The sequence below is a fragment of the Chlamydomonas reinhardtii genome, chromosome 4, assembly GCF_000002595.2.
Source record: "Chlamydomonas reinhardtii strain CC-503 cw92 mt+ chromosome 4, whole genome shotgun sequence".
NCBI lineage: Eukaryota > Viridiplantae > Chlorophyta > Chlorophyceae > Chlamydomonadales > Chlamydomonadaceae > Chlamydomonas > Chlamydomonas reinhardtii.
Genome location: NC_057007.1, coordinates 1,740,705 through 1,758,877, shown reverse-complemented (window position 1 = coordinate 1,758,877; position 18,173 = coordinate 1,740,705). Strand labels below are relative to the sequence as shown.

General features: G+C 64.8%; 2 protein-coding genes across 2 annotated transcripts; both read right to left on the bottom strand.

Annotated features, from left to right (window-relative positions):
- Positions 1-156: 156 nt before the first annotated feature.
- Positions 157-7,988, bottom strand: CHLRE_04g212250v5 (uncharacterized protein). Its single transcript, XM_043061612.1, has 12 exons — positions 7,712-7,988; positions 7,455-7,603; positions 7,091-7,205; positions 6,443-6,508; positions 6,161-6,206; positions 5,613-5,706; positions 4,733-5,233; positions 4,514-4,613; positions 3,784-3,936; positions 3,131-3,193; positions 2,544-2,688; positions 157-1,851 (listed from the first exon to the last, which is right to left on the bottom strand). The coding sequence occupies exons 1-12, from the start codon at positions 7,760-7,762 to the stop codon at positions 1,619-1,621; spliced, it is 1,716 nt and encodes a 571-aa protein (XP_042925163.1). The 5' UTR covers positions 7,763-7,988; the 3' UTR covers positions 157-1,618.
- Positions 7,989-8,086: 98 nt separating this feature from the next.
- Positions 8,087-18,148, bottom strand: CHLRE_04g212300v5 (uncharacterized protein). The gene is made up of 14 exons (XM_043061613.1): positions 17,941-18,148; positions 16,654-17,868; positions 16,013-16,123; positions 15,060-15,122; positions 14,425-14,605; positions 13,895-14,127; positions 13,084-13,206; positions 12,262-12,711; positions 11,586-11,798; positions 11,153-11,199; positions 10,675-10,809; positions 10,388-10,448; positions 9,687-9,779; positions 8,087-9,417 (listed from the first exon to the last, which is right to left on the bottom strand). The coding sequence occupies exons 1-14, from the start codon at positions 18,034-18,036 to the stop codon at positions 9,196-9,198; spliced, it is 3,243 nt and encodes a 1,080-aa protein (XP_042925162.1). The 5' UTR covers positions 18,037-18,148; the 3' UTR covers positions 8,087-9,195.
- Positions 18,149-18,173: the final 25 nt, after the last annotated feature.

The following is an 18,173-nucleotide window of genomic DNA, read 5'->3' as shown; positions in this document are numbered from 1 at the left end:
CCGTATCACTTCGTGCCATCAGCGGATCCTATTCTTGGATCTCCCCTCGACCCAGCCTCCACTCTCTGCCACGTGACGAATATACAATGTGCATCGGCAGCCCTATAAGACGTGATGCGCACCAGCGCTTAAGGGCCCAGCCGTGTCAGTGCGCATGTGTGAAATGTGGAGACAAATCCCCACATTTCCACGCCCGGACGCGCAACTTGGCCGTCCAACGCTTTATTTGTGCTTCTTACGTCATAACGTGCACATATGAGCCTCGTACTGCTGCGTCCCTAGTTCTGCTTGTGGGGCGCTTCCCGAAGTCCGCCAGGAGAGGCTCCCAAAACCCGACGGACCCCAGAAAGTTCGTGCGCAATGCTCTCTTGAAACTCTGTAGTTTTGAGCATGGGGTCAAAACCTAAGCTGTCCACCCCTCCCCTGGAATTCCTATGGGAAAGCCCCCAACCCGCCCTATTCCCAGGCAAAAGACGGCGGCCAGCCGGCCGTTATTGTCTGAGCTAGACATTGCCCTGAATACACTTTTTGGTTCGGGTACATTGTTATGCACTGTGAACGTGCCGTCATGTGCAGCAGCAGTGCCCGCCGTATCTTGTAGATGCCCTCAGGCCCGCGGCGTCTACAGAGCATAGATGACCCTCAAGATACCGCCAAAGCTGTGCTGAAACGTTGACACTCCTTAGCTGCGCGGCCCAAAATCCCCAAAACATTCTCCTCTTTCGGTGGATTTGGGACAAATTTCCAGTAGATTGAAGATACGGCACGAGCACTGCCAGGCAGCCGTCATATGCAGCAGGCAGCGTGTGTACACATGCATGCCCGCACTGCCTGTAATGTGGCAGCGTCTTCCAAATCTTCCAATCCTGTCAGATGGAAACCCAGCACCGCCACTTCCCCCCTCACCTCAGGGGCGGCCGGGACAGCCCCAACGCTCCCTGTCCTACATCCGCATCCGTCAGCGTTATACGGTAGCTTTACAAAGGCCATCTCACAAAGACTTGAAACATGCACGCACAGACACACGCACATACACACACACACACGCACACACACAGACACAGCGTCGTCTGGGCGGGCTTTCGTTTCGTTTTTAACACACACACACACACACACACACACACACACACACACACACACACACACACACACACACACACACACACACACACACACACACACACACACACACACACACACACACACACACACACACACACACACACACACAGTGCAGCAACCCCGCGCATGCGATGTCTCCATAAGAGCAGCGGCAGTGGCCCGGTGTCAGGTGTGTTCACTCCGGGCAGTGGCCCGTGGGGGTAGCCTCTGCAGTATTTTGGCACGAGGCACACGCACCGCAACCCCACTACCGATACCCCGTGACCATCACCCCGTGCACCGCAGTTCCGTTTGCCTCCATTCCCGATTCTAACAGAGCACCGCACTCCTGCCGGCTGAAGCCCCGGCCGCTCTCCACCCCACCCCCATCAATGTGCCACCGCCACCGCCACCACCGCCTGCCCCGCCGCCGCCGGCGCCGGCGCCGCACCCACCCCCATCTCCAATTACCACCTTCCAACCTGCAAATCCGCCCCTTCCACCCCTTCCACGCCCATCAATGCGGCGAAGCCGCCGCCGCCGCCTGCCCCGCCGCCGCCGCCGCGGGCGCCGCGCCCACCATCTGCGCCAGCGCGTCCCCCAGCCTGAGGTGCTGTATGGCGGCGGCCAGCAGCAGTGCGGCGAAGCAGGCGGACTGGAAGGCCACGGTCATGAGGCCGGAGGCGCGGGACTTGGCGCTGGGCGGCACCAGCGTGGGCGCCACCAGGTAGGAGCAGGTGTTGAGGTAGCCTGTGCGGGGGGGGGGGGGGGGGGCGGGAGTGGGGGGAGGTGGAGGTGCGCGTGTGTGTGCGGGATGGGGAGGAGGGAGTGGGGAGGAGTGGGGGAGAGGAGTGGGGGGGAGGAATGGGGGGGAGGAGTGGGGAGGAGGAGTGGGGAGGAGGGAGGAGGGAGTGGGGAGGAGGGAGGAGGGAGTGGGAGAGGAATGGGGAGGGGCGGGGTGGGTGGGGCGGGGTGGGTGGGGCGGCGTGCGTTGCTTGGGTGTAGGGGAGTGGAAAGTAGGGAAGTGGACGCAAACATACCCACGCCCCACATCTCTCACACGCCCATCTTGACTCTCATGGGATGGTGGAAGCAACCCCCCGCCTCGCCATAGGCCACGCTCTGCTCCTCGCTCTTTTGCACGGGATTTGGTACTAGCGTGGGCTGGTGTTTACAAGCCCACCTTGCCCGCGCTACCCAACCGTACCCGCTCTACCCTGGACCCCCCCCCCCCCCACACACACACACACACCAGCCCTCCGTTCCCAGCATAGGCCACGCTCGTCTCCTCGCTCTTTTGCATTGGGTTCGGTTTACTCCGGGCTGGTATCTGCAATCCCCCCCACTCCCCCACCCCCACCCCCATCACCCCCACCACCCCCACCACCCCCACCACCCCCACCACCCCCACCACCACCAGCCCCCTCTCCGGCGCCTCTCACCGCTGAGCACCCAGAACAGCGCCACCACCGCCACGGCCGTCACGTCGCCGCCCGTGAGGCGCGGCGTGAAGATGCAGCCGAACAGCACCGGCACCAGCGCCAGCTTCACCAGCGCCCAGAACATCAGGCCGCGAACACTCGTCACCTGCGGGCGGGGCGGGGGGCGGCGGAGGGGGGGCCAAGGGGGGGGTGCATTCATGATTATTCAAGGAAAGGGGGGTTACATTCATGATTAGTTAAGGAAGTGGTAGACGGTAGACCATCTTGCGGAACATGAAGGGGGGAGGGGAACGAGGCGGGGCCGGCGGAGGGGTGGGGGGGCGGGGCAGGCGGCGCCAGGAGGGTTCAGGTGGGAGGGAAAGGCGGGGTACACAGGAGCGAGAGGTCGGCGGTCGTTCCCAAAGCTGAGCTCAAGTCATACTCTTTCTGCAGACACACACGCTCGTCACCACACGCAGACGGCACCCGACAGCCACCACTGTCGCAGCTGCCATCCCTGCCGCGACGGGCTCTAGCTCGGGCCCTATCTCGGGCCCTATCTCGGCCGCTCTATCTCGGGGGCTCCCCCTGCGGCGCCCCCGCCCCACCTGCAACCGCTTGGGCACCATGCGGCCCGCGATGTCGCCCACCAGCCGAATATAGAACAGCACCTGGCAAGGGGAGGAGGTGAGGGGGAGGAGAAAATGGGGTTGTAAGTACCAGCCGAAACCAAACCAAACCAAGCCAAACTAGCGGAGCACAGGCAGAGGGGGATGGGCGGGGAGGAGGGAGGGGGAGGAGGGCGGGGGGATTGCAAGGTTGGTTGGAAAAGCGGTACAGGATGCACAGACGAAGTACCGGAGATACCCAAACGAGCGGCCGTCCGGGCGGCCGGCGGAGCCCACACATGATGTACTGAACGCAGGTACGGCCTGGACACACCATACCGGTATGCGTACAGTCGTACACCATCCCATCGACCCAAGCATGGACCCGTATCTCCAATACCCAACGCCCACAGCAAGCAACGCAACCTCCCGCCCCGGTATGGCCTCCCACCGGTCCGCCCCGACAAGCTCCCACAAGCCTCCCGCCCCCGGCCCGCGCACCTGTAAGTGCAAGCCCCCGTCCCCGGCCCGCATCTATAAGCCCCCGGCCCCGACAAGCACCTGCGCACAATTTGTGTTCTCTTTCTCTGTCTCACTGTAGGACAGCCGCCTCATCCACCTATACAACCCCCGGCGCCGGCCCTCGCGCGCACCTGTGCGAAGCGCACGCCCAGCAGCCCCGTGGAGCTCATGTAGGTGAAGAAGGGGAAGATGAGCATGGAGGTGCCCACCGACACGGAGATGGCCAGTGCGGCCGGGCTGATGCGCGCCATGAGGCGCAGCAGCGGCAGCTCGCGCTTGGCCACCTGGGCGGAGGAGGATGACGGAGGGTGGAAAGGGCGGAAGGGGGGGGGGGTATATTCATGATTAGTCAAGAGGTGAGGGAGGGATGGAGGGAGGGAGTTCATGGGAGGGGGGGCGGGGGGGGGGGATAGCCATTCATGCGAACGGTATTATTGAAGGTGGAAGTGCCGACGGGGGGAGGGGTTGTAGATACCAACACAAACTAACCGAACTCAGTGCAAAAGAGGGGAAGGGGTAAGCCGTTCAAGGAGAACGGAGTGGTCATATCACACACAAGGGGATGAGGAGGGGCGCCGGCGTCAGCGGAGGGTCACGGGTCGGGATGAGGGCGTGGGTGGGCATGAGGGCGGGGATGAGAGACGACGAAGCAAACCTCAGTGTTAACACGGCTGCGGCTGCTGTACCCCGAGTTCGGCCACCCATGCCCGCAAGCCTCCACCGGCTGGCGGTCAAGTCCAAACCCCCCCTAACGGCTAACGCCCTGGGTCTCGCTGTATAAATACATACACACGCTGCACACGCCACCCCCCGCCTCTTCTTAAAGCATGAATGAAAACCCCGCCCCCAGCCCCGCCGCACCTTGCTCTCATCCGCCGACCCGCCCAGCCCGACCTCGTCTCCATAGCCGCCGCCCAGTGAGGACGAGCTGTGCAGCGGCCCGTGGTCCCGGTACGAGTCCCTGCGGCCGCCGCGTAGGACGGGGTGCAGGGGGTTACACTCATGCTTGCACGCGGAAAGACACGCAACCCCCCGCACGCATATCCACACACACGCAACCCCCCGCACGCACAGCCCTACCTATAGTCGCCTCCCGCGCCGCCGCCGCTGGGCCCGCCGACGCCGCCGCCGCCGCCGCCGTGCCTGCCCAGCCCGCCGTTCTCCGCAAAGTCCAGCAATAGGGCGTGGTGGCCGTACCCGTGCCCATCGCGGAGGTGCGAGCCGGCGGCGAAATGCCCATTGGCACTGCCGCCTGGCCCCGCCGCGCCCGGCACCGCCGCCGCCGAGGAGGAGGAGTAGGCCCCGTTGGGCGCGCCGCCCTGGTGGCGCATGTGCGCCCCGGAGGCGGTGGCGGTGGACACGGAGGAGGAGGCGTAGTGGGAGGCGCCGTAGGAGGGCGCGCGGTGCGGCGGCGGCGGGTGGTGGTGGTGGGAGCCGCTGACGCGCAGCTCCACGGTCCTGCCGCCGCCGCCGCCGCCGCCGCCGCCGCCTCCGGGTCCGCTGGCCGCCAGCATGCGCCAGCTGCCCAGCACCAGCAGGAGCGCCGCCACCAGACCGCCGGAGGTCACCACCGACACCCACCTGTTTGGAGGCCGGGTCGGGGACTCAGGGACTCAGGGACTCAGGGACTCAGGGACTCAGGGACTCGGGGACTCAGGGACTCAGGGACTCGGGGACTCAGGGACTCAGGGACTCAGTGACTCAGGGACTCGGGGACTCAGGGACTTGGGGTCGGCCACCAAAGCAACCGCTCGCGCAGAACCCCACGCTTGTGTTAAAAAGCAGTGTGTATGGGCGCGGACTCCCACTCCCAGAGAGCACCATGCGGACATGCCCCGCCCCCCAACCTCAACAGCAATCCTCCCCGCCTGAACGGCACCACCCCACCCCGACCCCCACCCCCAGTCTGCAGTCTACGTCTTCTCGACTTGTTTAACATGCGTGGAAGCCCCAACCCCACCTGAACAGCTGCGCCAGTGCCGCCTCCGAGTAGAAGGGGCCGTCCTTGAGCAGCAGGTCCATCAGCAGAACCACGGGCCCGCTACTCACAAAGCCTTGGGGGGGGGGGGGCAAGGCGCGGGCGGTGGACGTCCATGGCTAATCAACAAGTGAAGTTGTAGGCAGGCACAGGCGGGGGTTGAAGCAAACCGCAGGAGACGAGGAGGCGAGGAGGCGGAGGTAAGATCCCCAACCTCACACCGCGCTCGACGCTGTCGCATTGCTGCAGTCGCCCCACCCCCAGCCGTCGTCCCCCGCTACGGGGTCCAGGACCCCGCAGGAGTCAGGAGGCCCCCCTGGGGTTGGAATCAATTTAACCTCCCCCCCCCCCCCGCTGGCTTGGTTTACTTTGTGCTGGTATTCACCACCCTCAACCTCGCGGTCGCCTCCCTGCCCGCTCGCACTACAATTCTGGGTTGGGCGACGATCCCTTTAATATTGGGACCTGCTTCATTGGGCTCAGGCACATAGCCCCACTCCCCACTCCTTGCCCTCCCCCCGCCCGCCTACCCGTGGTGAGCGCCACGGTGGCCCCGCTGGGGAACTTGCTGGCGATCTGGGGGAGGAGGGGGATAGAGGGGAGAGATGAGGTATCTAATCCAGGAAAGCCACGGGGCAGGGCTCCCTGAAGCCCAAGCCGCGTGCCGGAGGGGCTCGTGCCGAGGTCAGGAAGGACGGCGTAGGGCTGCGTAGGGCGGCGCCCCGGCCTGGCCCCATCCCACCCGCCCATCAGAACCTCTCAACTCAACTCTTGACCCCACCCCTGCCTGCCCGCCCCCCCCCCCGCCCTACCTGGTATGACGTGCCGAACGCCACGCCGTACGACACGCCCACCAGCACCGTGGCAGTGAGCAGCGCCTGTGTGAGTGTGTGTCAGGGAGAGAGAGAGAAGAGATTGTGTGTGTGTGTGTGTGTGTCTGAGAGAGAGAGAGAGCAGGGGGCGCGGGATTTGGTGTGCAGCGGGGGGGGGGTAACTTTGAACCAAGCCCGTAAGGAAACAGTCGCGCTGCAAGGAGAAACTGCAGCGGGGGGGGGGGGGAAGGGCTACAGAGCTGGCGGGCAAGAAGCTGGGCCGTCTTGAAAGAGGTGTCGTGCAGTCGTGCAGTGCAGTGGTGTGGCTGGGGTGTACGAGCCTGCCGTTGCCCACCCGGCCCGACCCAGATCAGAAGCCGCAGTACGCAACCCATACCAACCTTTCCTCCCCTCCCTACCGGACTGTGAGGCTTTCCTTCCCCGCTCCACACCGCACCCCCCCCCCAAATGGCCTACCTGTGTTGTGCATCTGCCACACGTGTGCAACACCTGCACGGGTTACTGACACGCCACACGCCACCCTTGCCTTTCCTCTTTCCCTGTGCGCGGGCCCGCGCCTAGCGTACGCACAACGCACCGCCCCCCCCTCCCCAACACCCACCCTGACACCCACGCATCTTCTCGCACCTTCTCCGAGTTAGCTGTGAGCTGCGGGAAGTTGTGGGTCAGCGCCACCAGTCCGCCCAGTCCGACCAGGAAGCGAAGGAGCGCCCCGCCCGGCAGCCCCAGGCGCCGGTCCATCCTAAGCAACAACGAAGGAAGGCAGGAGCGTGGAGGGTAGCGCACTGGGATTGACCGGAAAGGACCCGGCGGCTTCAGCGAAAAGGGATGCTTTGACGATGAAGCAGGAGTGCAGACAAAGGTAATTGGGAGGATGTCAGACTCCGTGTAGTTGATCGGGAAGACGCCAGGTACGAAGGGGTCACGTGTGCGTGTCGCGCTCGGCCTTCCGCCCCGCGCTGCTAACCCCCAACCCCCAGCCTGCCCCCACCGGTCATTGAAGGCCGTCTGCAGCATGAGGACCGGGATGCTAGGGAAGAAGTAAGCCACGTTGAGTTGGAGGAGGATGTCTGGGCCATATTGGTTGCTGTACTGGCTCAAGAGCGAAGAGATGGCTGTAAATGCGAGTTTGTAGGATACCTGCAACGCGAGGGCCGCCCTTCATTAGAACACGCTTCATGGAGTAACCATTTGCACAACCGCGCCCTGCGATGCTGCTGACGACGTGGTCGATCCTGGCCGGCTTACCGAAATGAGAAAGAAGCACAGTGGTGCCAAGCTAGGCAGCTTCAGGCCCATCTTTGCTCCTTGCTTACGCCAGTATGTCCACTCCACAATGAGAAATCCTCAGCGTGCTTCAGCCATTCGACACCCTTCTACCGCCCTGCCTGCGGCCCGCATTTCTGAATGCTGAACGTCCTGTTGATCAGTGCTGGAGTACTTGCAATAAAGTTTGCTTCAAAAGACGTTGCCCAAGCTAACTGACAGTGACAGGCGCTGTTGCGTGAGTTGACTGCAACCGAAGTATGGAGTATATATACATGTAGGCGCCCATAAAACAGCTGAATCCATTCAAACCTTGGTGGGGCAGCGCGCCGCACAAAGGTGCTTGCGTGTCCACCATCCCGGTTCGCGAATCCCGCCGGCGCACGCAGCGACGACCGGCCCCCCATGGTTGGCGGCCCAGAACTTCCTCACCAGGCCACCCTTGACAAAACTGCATATGCATAGTGCTCTCCTAAAGTTCTACACTTTTGGGCGTGGGGTAAGATCCTGAGCTTTCTAAACCCCACCCCCTTCGCAACCCTTCATAACCATTTGTCAACGGTGGCGGGACTCAGTTCGTTGCTGACTCACTGCCCGCCCCTGTTCCGCTGCGGATGACACTCGTTGATGCCCTGCGGCGTGCGCTCCGTCCCCACCCCACAACGAGACGGCACGTACACGAACGCCCGTGCCACAACCCCACCCCGCAGGAGCCGACAACCGACAACCGCTGTCCCACCACCATGAACAACAGCCACCAAGCCGCGGTGCCCGACGGCGCCGGTACCGTTGCCGTTCCCTGACCACGCGTCAATCTCCAACCGCCTCCAACCACCACCACCGCACCGCGCGCTCAAGAGCGCGCCAACCACCACTCTCTGTCGCGGCCCACATTTCGCCATGGCCCTACGCCCTCACGCACACGCACACACTCTGCCGCTGCCTCATTGTCTCCCACACTCGTCTATCTGACAGCAAGACCCCAAAGGGGCAGCTCGCGCGGGGGCCGCTTGGTGACCCACAGCCGCGGCCGCACGCCCCATCACCCCACTCCCCACACAGTCACAGGTCAGCTGATCACTACCACACGAACACACACACACATACACACACACACCACACACACACAATTCTCTACATTCACCTACTCCGTATCGAACCGTTGCGCCTCACCCCCAAAACAGCCCCGTGCACCACTCCGTGTGCGGCTCGTACAAGAAGAGCCCGTGCCGCTGCTGCCGTCCCGCTGCTGCTGCTGCTGTCCTCGCCACCGCGACTGCGCGTGTGTCTCGCGCTTGCATGCAACTCCTGACTCCATGTCATTGACCCCAGCGACACACTGACGCCGCCGCCAGCAAGCCCGCCGTGGCTGCCGCCCCATCGCGGCCCTCACTGCCGGCGCCGCCACCGCCGCCTTGGCCCCGACCCCACAGAGGCCAAGGCCGCCGCTCCCACCGCGGACCTCCTCAGCCCTGTCGCCCCTGCAGCAGGTGCGGCCCCAGCTCCAGCACCGCAATGGTGACGTCGTCCTTACTGCGCAGCACCAGCGCCTGCGCCAGTAGCAGGTCCGCCACAGCCTGGCAGCTAAGCGCGCCGGCGGGGGGAGGCGGAGCAGGCGGGTGGGGGGTAGCAGCGGAGGTGGTGGAGGTGGGGGCGGAGGCGGGGTGGGGCGCGGGCTTGGCGGCCTCCTGCGCCGGGTGGAAGGGAGGGGAAGAGGCGGGTTCCAGAGGGCGCAAAGCGATGTCTCGGGTTTCGGATCCAATTTGTACACGTCCTGTCCCTCCCGCCCCTCCTGCCGCCAGAAAGCTCGATTCGGGATGGTCGCAACGACACCTCCGCCCGATCCCCCCACTCACCAGGGTGCCTGCCCCTCTCCACCCTCCCCTCCCCGTGCCTCTCTGCACCCCGCCCGGCCCCACTCCCGTCTCTTCTGCCTCCCCGCCTCTCCCGCCCTCACCTGCAGCAGCAGCCTGGCCGCGTGTGCCTCCGGCAGCACGTCCCACAGCCCGTCACTGGCCACGATGAGGACGGCGGCCTCGCCCGGGCCCACCTGTGCGCGGTGGCGGAGGCGGCGGCGGCGGTTGTGGTGGTGAGGATGTGGTGGTGAGGATGTGGTGATGAGGTGATGAGGTGGTGAGGATGATGATGATGATGTGGTGGTGGTGGTGGTGGTGGTGGTGGTGGTGATGATGAGGTGGTGAGGATGTGGTAATGGTGTGTTGAGGATGTGGTGATGGTGTGGTGAGGATGTGGTGGTGGTGGTGAGGATGTGGTGGTGGTGGTGGTGATGAGGTGGTGGTGGTGGTGGTGGTGGTGATGAGGTGGTGGTGGTGGCAAGGAGGTGGCGGGGGTGATAGGGCAGTGAGCATGCGTATGCTTTGCACACACGGCGGCGCACCCAGCCTCCCTTTCCTTTGCTGTCCATCCCGCACCGGCGCCGAACACAACTCGGCAGAATGTGCCCGCTACCACCCGCTACTAACCCGCTCTCCTCCTCGCTCTTTTGCATTGGGTTCGGATTAGTTTCGAATGATATTTACAACCCTCTCCATCGCAACCGACCCGCTCCCCAGCTCCCCAGCCCCAGCCCCCAATCTCGCCCAATCTCCACCACCACCACCCCACCACCAACCCCCGGCCCACCCCCGCCTCCCCAACCTGCGCCAGTGACGACACATGCGGCTCCGCCAGAAAGCCCAGGTCCTCCTCCTTCAGGAACCTGTGCGCGCGTTTGTTTGATGTTTGATGTTTAAATGTGATGTGTGTATGGTAGAAACGAAACGAATGGACGCACGCAGGGCTGTGTGTGTGATGAGAGCGTGTGCACGCGTATGTTTGTAGTGTCTGAGGACAGCGACACCGTTCCCAGCAGCAGTCCCAGGAGCCGCCACGCCACGCCCCTGCCACGCCCCCGCCCCCCCCCCCCACGCCCCCACGCCGCGCACCTGTCTCCCAGCATTCGGCTGATGTTGAGGCCGTAGAGCCGCGTGCGCACGGTGTGCCCCGCCGCCGCCAGCCGCTGCCGCTCCGACACGGAGGAGGCGATGCGGTGGTCCTCGCTCAGCTTGGCGTGCGTGCCGCTGCGGGCGGGTGGAGGGGATGGGGCGGTTGCAAGGAATTTTGGAAACGCGGTGCAGGATGCGCTGAAGGCTGCAGACGAAGTCGTTATGGGGGTGTGTTTTGGGTGGTTGAGTTTGTCAAGTATGGTAGTTTGGGTGGGCTGTCGTGTGTTGTGTGATGGATGTGTGGGTGGGAGTGGAGCAACCCCGCCTTCCATCGACAGCTGCACCAAGTGCTGTGTGTGCGGCCCAGCCCAATCAGCCCATCCTTACTGAAACACATGGGCTGCGACGCCACAATACCCATTCTCCATTCCCCGTTCCATCCACCCCACCCACCCCACCCACTTCCCACCCCACCCACCGAGTGAAGTTGATCAGCACAGCGCTGGAGTCGCCCACGTTGGCCGACTGCATGGGTGTGGGTGTGGGTGTGTTTGTGTGACCAGGCAGATGCACACACACGGGGGGTTGGGGGTCAGGCGGGGGTCAAATAGGGGTTTGTAAGAACGGAGTGATCAAATCACAAGTATGAAGCACCGACGGGGTGGGGTCGTGTGGCGGGGGCAAGCGGCTCAACAGGACACCAGTCGCGCCCTCTACCTGTCACCCAGCCGTGTAGACCCCACAGCCACAGCCCCCGTGCATGCCTTCACCACCTCCTCAGCTTTCCCCAGCCCCCTCCCGGTACGGGCGCCCCTACGCCTGACTGTCTACTTCGCTACACTTCGCTTTGCCCCCCCCCTCCCAGCCGCCTGACAGCTCTCCGCCTGCACCCCGCAAACGACCCCGCGCACCTGCAGCGACCAGCCCCCAGCGCCGGGCACTCCTGCTCCTCCTGCTCCTGGCCCCCCAGCCGCCGCCGCTCCTGCTCCCGCCGCCGCCGCCGCTCCCGCCGCCGCTCCCGCCGCCGCTCCCCCGCTGGTGCCGCCCAGCGCCTCGAGCAGCACCACTGTGGCTGTGCATCCCTCCTCCATGGACATGTAGCGGTCGCAGGTCAGGAAGGCGTCCTAAAGGGGGGGTTGGGGGGCGCAGGGGGGGGAGGGTTGCAATTATGATTGTTGTAGAAGGGAAGAGGTGGGCCGGGGGGTACATTCATGATAAGTTAAGGAAGCGTACACGGTAGACAATCTCGGGGGGCATGTTGGTGGGTGGGCGGAGCCATTCATGCGAACGGTGGGAGGAGGAGGGAGCGGGGCGGTATGTACGGTACCCATGCCCAAGTAAACATATCTGAATAATCAAGTAGGGGGGCAGGGGTGAGCATGGGGGCAGGAGGATGAGTAGGGGAGAGGCCCAGGCCGTGCGCCAAGGCTGAAGGGCGTAGATCCACCGTATCCACCATAAGCCTCCGACTCGTTTCGACCACGGCCCACCCCACTCTACCCCACCGCTGTTTTGCAACCGCCCTTCTCCCCCCCTGTACCGCTTTTCCAAACATCCCTGCACCCCCCCCCCGTCTCCCAGCCTCACCCGCAGCAGCGCCTTCTGCGACGCCGCCTCCCGTCCCGCCAGCAGCGGCGGCAGCGGCGGCCCCACCGGCGGCGGCGGCACCAACCCCGCCGGCAGCGCCGCCTCCACCTCCACCCGCACCGGCGCCGCCGCCGCCGCCGCCGCCGCATCCTGCGCCTTTGCTTTCGAGGCCGCCTGCTGCGTCGCCTTGCCGCCCTTCCTACCGCTGGTCGCTTGCTGCTTCTGCGTCTGCTTCTGCCCGTTCTCCTCCCCAAAACCCTCCCCCTCCTCCGCTTCCTCATCGTCTTCGTCGTTGTAACCCTCATCCAGCTCCTCCTCCTCCTCTTCGTCGGGGCGGCGCGGCTGCGGCTGCGGCGGCGGCGGCGCCAGCGGCGGCGGTGTACGGCCGTCGCGAAGCAGCAGCTTGTGCCGCAGCACGGCGGGCACGTGCTCCTTGGCCTGGTGGGCGGCCTGTACGAAGGGGGGGGATTGGATTCGGTTTTGTGTTGCGTTGCGTTGCAGGTGAGTGTAAAGGCTCCAGTAATATTGGTTGAAACTTCGTCGCGCATCTTCCATAGCGGCGCCTCTCCCTGCCTACCAGTGAGTATGGTGGAATCGGTGCTTTGCATGAACACCCCACCCCCCACCCCGTTCTCAATGACCGGCTACCCCACACACCCCACGCCGGGTTTTTGTAGGATTGGATTGCACTACCCCCCCCTCCCGCCCCCCCCCCCCACACACAGTCTTCATCGCAACCTGTACCGCTTTTCAGACCATCTATGCCACTCATCCACCCACACACCCACACCCACATACACACACACCCATCCCCCCATCCACCTTGCTGCCGTGGTGGCCGTCGAACACGCACAGCAGCCCCGCCGCGGGGTAGGGCGCGAAGGGCAGCTCCCAGGCGGGCACGTCCTCACAGCCCTGACCCAGCCGCTTGTGGTCCACACCCAGCTGAGGAGGGCGGGGGAGGGCGGGGGAGGGAGAGGGGGTTACACTTATGAGTATTCAAGAGTGGCGGGGGTGGGGGTGCAAACACCAGCCCAAACCAAACCAAACCACAGGGGGGGAGGTGGTTGCTGTGGTTGGAAGGGGTTGAGAGACGTTGACAGGGCTGAGAGGGTTGAGCGGGGTTGAGAGGGTTGAGAGGGGCGAGGCATGCTGGCCCCCACCCGCCTGCCTCGCCTGCGTTCCTTGCAAGCACGCACGCCAACCCCCCAATGAACAGCTCGCCACCACCCACCAACCTCCCGGCCCTCGCGCCCACCCACCAACCTCCAGCCCACCCCACTGCCCGCTGCTCTCGTCTGCTTTTGCTTCCTCATGGCTCGGTACTCACAACCCAACCCCCGGCCCTCCATCCCCACGCCGTCGGTCATCGGTACGCGCGCCCCTACGCCTGCTGCCTACTTTGCTGCACCTCTCCTTACCAATCTTTGCAACCCCCGTCCCTCCTCGCCCCGGCCGCCGCCGGTCATCGGTATGTGCGCCCCTACGCCTGCTGCCTACTTCGCTTCAAACATCTCTGCAACCCCCGTCCCTCCCTACTCCCGCCGGCCGCTTATGCAGCTGCAGTTCTCCTTGCCACGCGACTGTTTCCTTACGGGATTGGTTCAACGTCAACCCCCGGCCGCCGCCTCACCTTGTTGTGCACACACAGCCGCGCCCCCAGCTCCGGCACCTCCACCAGCGCCACCGGGGCGGGCAGCGCGCCCCCCAGCCCCCCGCCCGCCAGGGAGCCGCCCAGTGCCAGCGTGCCAGCGGCGGAGGCGGAGGCGGCGGAGCCGTGGGCGCCAGCAGCAGCAGCGGCAGCAGCAGCGGCTAGGTCGGAGAGGGTGAGGGCCCCAGCGCCCGGGGGAAAGCCCGTGGCGGCGTCTGCATATTGGGGGGTTGCATTTGGGGGGTGCATTGGCGGGGTCCAGGCATGGCCAGTTCTAGTGAGAAGTTGTGCGCCCACATGGTGGGGGGGGGGCTGTAGTCATGGGATACATGGCGTGGGGAAACACCCGCGGGGTTTGGGGTGGCGGGTGGCGGGGGACTGCGCCACCATTCACGCACACACAGTTTCACACACACAACCCGCAGTGTCCGTGCCTGCTCCACCACCGCCGCCCCCTCCCTAACCCGCCCCCTCCCACCCGCCCGCCCCGCCTCCCTCCCTGCCGCCCGCACCTTCGCTGTGCCGCCGCTTGGCCGGCTGCGCCGCCTGCCGCCCGCCTGCACCACCCGCACCTCCTCCTCCTCCTCCTCCGCCTCCCCCGGGTCGCGAGGGCGTCAGTCGCACACGGCCGCGCGTGAAGCTGCCGAACTCGAGCTCGTCGCCATCGGCCAACGCCACCTCATCGCCGGGGACCTGGGCGTGTGTGGTTTTTTTTTTTGGGGGGGGGGGGGGCTGCAAAGATTGGTACAGAGGAGTGTAGCGAGAATTGTAGCGAGAAGTGTAGCGAGAAGTGTAGCGAGAAGTGTTGCGAGAAGCGTAGCGAGAAGCGGAGCGAGAAGTGTAGCGAAAAGTGTAGCGAGAAGTGTAGCGAAGTAGACGGTCCAGTCATGACTGGTTATAAACAGGCGCTGTTGGGAAACGGCGCGGCGTTGCACAGACCCCCGCTCTAATGCATTGGGTTCGGTTTGGTTTGGGCTGGTGTCTACAACCCCCTCCCCACTCCTCCCTCCAGCCCTGCCGGCCCCCCCTACAGACGCACACGATCACGCGCACACGCGCACACACGCACACACACACACACGCACACACGCAAACACGTGGTTTCATCCCCTAACACACGCACACACACCCACACACCCACACACACCTTGTAGTCGCGGCTGATGACTGCGCCGTTGACCTTGGTGCCGTTCAGAGAGCCCGTGTCGTGCTGCGGGCGTGTGTGCGTGTGTGCGGGGGGGGGTTACATTCATGATTAGTTAAGGAAGTGGTAGACGGTAGACCATCTTGCGGAACATGAAGCGTTACCGACGATGTCGACCAGCTCCTGGCTCCAGCCCGAGCTCCAGCTCCAGCTCCAGCGCGTAGACCCTCCGAAGTAGTGTTCCCGTTTGATATAAAGCTGCTGCATAGCCTGACACGACCTAAGTTCGCGGCGGCACGGCGACACTACTACGCGCGACTAGTCGCGATCTACGGACGCTCGCTGCCCTAATAGCTTTCCTACATACCCCGGCGTGTACTCACCTGCGGCGTGGCATTGGGGGGGGGGGGGAGGGGTTTACAATCATGGTTGATTAAGAAGTGCAGGCGTAGCCAGGAAGGGTATGTCACGATCGGGTAAAAGGACGGTATCGGAATGAACCGGCGACCCCGTGCAGCTGGGCGAAGTGAGCAACGGCGTGGCTCGCGCCCCCCTGGGCTGGTATTTACAACGCCCCCCCCCCCAAACGCCTCGCCCTGGCCCCCGACCTTCCCATTCCCTATCCCACGCGGCCCTACCGACAACCCCACCCACCGCAACCCTCACACACACACACACACACACCGGCGCCGCTTGGGCGGGCTTCGTTTTGGTTTTTTTCTAACACACACACCCTTTAAACTTGTGATGTGATCCCCCGTTCTTCAGAAGGACGGCTTGAAACCCCACCCCGGCCGCCCCCACCCTACACACACGCTTCTTTGAAATTGGAGTTAACTATACACACACACACACACGTTCGCCCCCACCCCCAACCCAAACCCCACGCCCTCCCGACTGTTTCCTTACGGGATTGGTTTAACGTTAACCCCAACCCCCCCACCCCACGCCCTCACCAGCTTCCAGGCGCGCGCGGCTCCGTCCCACCGCAGCGAGGCGTGTCGGCCGCTGACTTCGGCGTCCAACAGCTGGAAGGGCTGGCACTCGGGCGTGCGGCCCACCTTATACTGCGGGGTGGGTGGGTAGGGGATTGGGGGTTACATCGTGGGGTTACATGCGTGGTTAGGTAAGACAGTGGCAGACGGTAGGCAAGGTTGTACGCAGGGGTGGGAAGGGGAGAGGGGAAGGTGGGGTGGGGTGGGGATGTGGGGTGGGGCGGAGATGGGAAGGCGGGTAGAGAGTATACAGAGTTCAGGAAAGTGGCGGGAGGGTGGCGGGCATAGGCCGGGTGTGAAGGACGGCAAGGCGCGTGCCATGGAGGAAAGGCATTGAGGAGGATGTAGAGCCGAGCCACATGCCGCTGGGCAGCTTGTGGCAGAGGGTTCCTCTTCCACCTCTAAAACAGTCTGACCCCTTTCTATGAACGCCGGAAACCGACCACCATCACGGGTACCAAGCCGTCGCGCCGCGGTGAAACCAGCTCCCCCCCCCCGTAACCCCTCTCCTCCTCGCTCAATTGCATCGGGTTCGGTTTAGTTGGGGCTGGAATCTACAACCACCCCGCCGGCCCCTCCCAGCCCCTCCAGCCCCCTCTTACCTCCATTGCTGGGTCGTCCGCCACACACACCTTGCCCGCCACCGGGCCGCCGCTGATCGTGAACGTAAGCGTCAGCAGCCCGCCGCTGCTCGCCTCCTCCTCCTCCTCCTCCTCCTCCTCTGCTCCCGCGCCCGCCTCCGCTGCCGCCGCCTCGACGGCCTCGTGAGGCCGCTTGGAGCCAACCGCAGCGGCGCCGGCGCCAGAGCCAGCGCCAGAGCCAGCGCCGGCGTTTGAGGCGGAAGCAGCGGTTGGCGCGGCGGCCGCAGCGGCGGCTCCGCCGCCCGCGCTGCGCGCCGCCGCGGCCACCAGCGCCGCCGCCGCCTCTGCGTCCGGCATGGGGTGGGGATGGGGGTGGTGGGCGCCGACAGCAGGAGCAGCAGGAGCGGCGGCGGCGGCGCCGCCGCCGCTGTTGGCAGGGCCGGCGCTGGCGGCTGCCGCGCCAGCAGCGGCAGCAGCGCCGGTGCCGGCGGCGGCGGCGGCCCTGCTGGGCGCGTGTCCGGGCGAGGCCGGCTTCGGGACTGCGAACTTGGGCGGGCCGAACTGCTGGTCCAACAGCTCCTCTACGGACATGAGGTCGGCTTGCGGCTGGGCGTCTGCAGGGGTGCCGGCGGTGCCAGGGGTGCCGGCGCCAGCTGCTTCGTCGGTGTCTGCAGGCGCAGCGGCCGCCGCGCGCGCTGCGGGGGGTGCGGGGGCCGCGGGGGTTGCTGCCTTGGGCGCGGCTGAAGCTGCCTTGCTAGCCGGCGCAGCCTTGGCCGCCGGGGCTGCAGCAGCAGCCTTGGGAGCCTTGGGCTCCGCTGCCGCTGCCGCGGGAGGCTCTGGCTTATCCTCTTTACGGACCGCGAACTTGGGGGGCCCGAACTCCTGATCCAACAGCGAGCGGAGGTAGTCCTCGTTCACAGGCTCAGCGGGGGTGCCGCCTGCAACAGGCGCCGATGTGGATGGGCCCGGGCTGTCACCGGCAGCCGCTGCTGGCGCCGATTTCGCGCCAGCAGAAGACGTTGAACCTACGCCAGGCTTAGACGGCGGCTTGGAGCTCTCCAGGACAACGTCTTCTGCAGCGACAGCCGAGTCGCTGCGTTCTGGTTCCGGGGCCTGATACGAAGCTGACGCAGGCTGCTCAGCCTCCAGTGATTTCTGCTCCTTGCTATCGCCCGTGGGGTCGGATTCTAGTAGCGCCTGCTGTTCAGGAGCTCGCTGGTCGCCCGTTTCATGGCCCTGCACGCGCGAAACCGTCTCGTCAAGTCCCGTCTGATCGCAAACACCATGCCTTCGTCGAAAACAACCAACCTGCCCGCGCCATAGCGGTCTGCACAGCCAGTTCGCAACAAACAAGGCTACCGCGCCTGCCGCTAGCAGCTTATGGTAGAGGCCACCGAGAACCATTTTGATGCTAGAAACTAAAGATGGCATGAAGTGAGCTTGAGATACCAAGGCACACGGCGACGCCAAAGGAATCCTCGAGAGTCTAGAGCGCACGTAGCATGGTCGGTGAGTGATATTAGAATAATGTAAATGTATTG